The 1,190-nt window shown below is 49.2% G+C and overlaps 1 protein-coding gene across 1 annotated transcript in view; it reads left to right on the top strand.

Annotated features, from left to right (window-relative positions):
* Window positions 1–48: 48 nt before the first annotated feature.
* Window positions 49–1,190, top strand: part of LOC119592610 — a gene marked incomplete in the record, with an annotated part of 62,268 nt that continues 61,126 nt past the window's right edge. Inside the window, 1 exon segment of the mRNA XM_037941493.1 lies at window positions 49–584. Coding sequence (XP_037797421.1) covers window positions 243–584 — 342 coding nt within the window.

Here is a 1,190-nt window from a genome sequence, read left to right as displayed (position 1 = left end):
GAGGGGAGAGCAAGCGGCGACTGAACGCTGGCGGGCGGCCGGAGGAGACACGAAACTCAGTCGTACGCGAGAACTCCACGAAGGTGGACGCCCAGCACCCGCCTCCTCACGACCGACCTCACGCTCCCGGGAAGTGACTTCGCGCGCGGCCACGAAGGATTCTGATTCTTACAGTTGTGACGCAAAATTTTGCCTCTTTTTTATAAATAGAAAGAAAAAAGAAAAATCCAAATATAGTAGCAATGTTTTCGCACAGTGCGGTGTTGATCCTGGCCGTGGCAGCGACGGCGTGCCATGGCATTGAGGTGATCGAGAGCGTCTACAAAGGAGAAAAGTACGAAAGCGAAGCGAGCAGACTCGAGAATTTACCGTATTCCTCATCCCATATCGCCTCCGCCTTCGCTTCCGACAGCGGAGACCTGCAGGCACGGAAGATGCCGGATGAGGAAGGTCGCAACTTCCCGTATTCCGGCCTGATGCAGCAGCTCGGTGAGGCGCTCAACAACCTGGTCAACGGACACCTGGGTCAAGGCGGAAGGCGAGATGAAGGCCGCGATCTTGACTTGCAGGAGGAAGGCAAACAGGTAAGGAAAAGACTGTTATAATTCTTTCATCAGCATTCTTTCTCTCAGTTAACGCTAGATATAGTGACAAGCTTAACACAACGTCCGCCAACACTCAGGGTCCTCGTATCCCTCTACTCGAACCGTTTTACATCTCGCAAAAAGCATGCAAATTCACGAGAAATAAATGGCAGCGAGAAAGCCAGAGTACGGATCTTTAATCGCCGATACAAAAACGTTTTATTGCCTCCTCGTCGACCGTTGCAGCTGCTCACCTACCGTTTTACCCGAAATCTACGCGACCAAAAATTTCACCCACAGATTTCCGTTAAAATCACTCTCATAAAACCAGGAAGATCTGTGTCAATCAAACGCGCCTTGTTCTTGTAATTCTTGATCAACCAGAGGAGCATTTTTAAAAGCAACCTTACAACATGGCATCCAGCTTCTAAATCGATCCCCAACACGTGCCAGACAACCGGAAGTATCCAATGAACGAGGATGTTTGAGTTCTTTCATTCATGGTTGTTCAGTGCGTGTTCTTCTCGTGTTTGGTGCTAACTCGGGCATTCATCGCATTAGGTTTGCTGTTGGATTCTCAATGGAGTTTCGGGTATTTAAATTTTG

This window comes from Penaeus monodon, chromosome 30 (genome assembly GCF_015228065.2).
Source record: "Penaeus monodon isolate SGIC_2016 chromosome 30, NSTDA_Pmon_1, whole genome shotgun sequence".
In the NCBI taxonomy this organism is placed as follows: domain Eukaryota; kingdom Metazoa; phylum Arthropoda; class Malacostraca; order Decapoda; family Penaeidae; genus Penaeus; species Penaeus monodon.
This window is presented reverse-complemented; position numbering and strand designations above follow the sequence as displayed.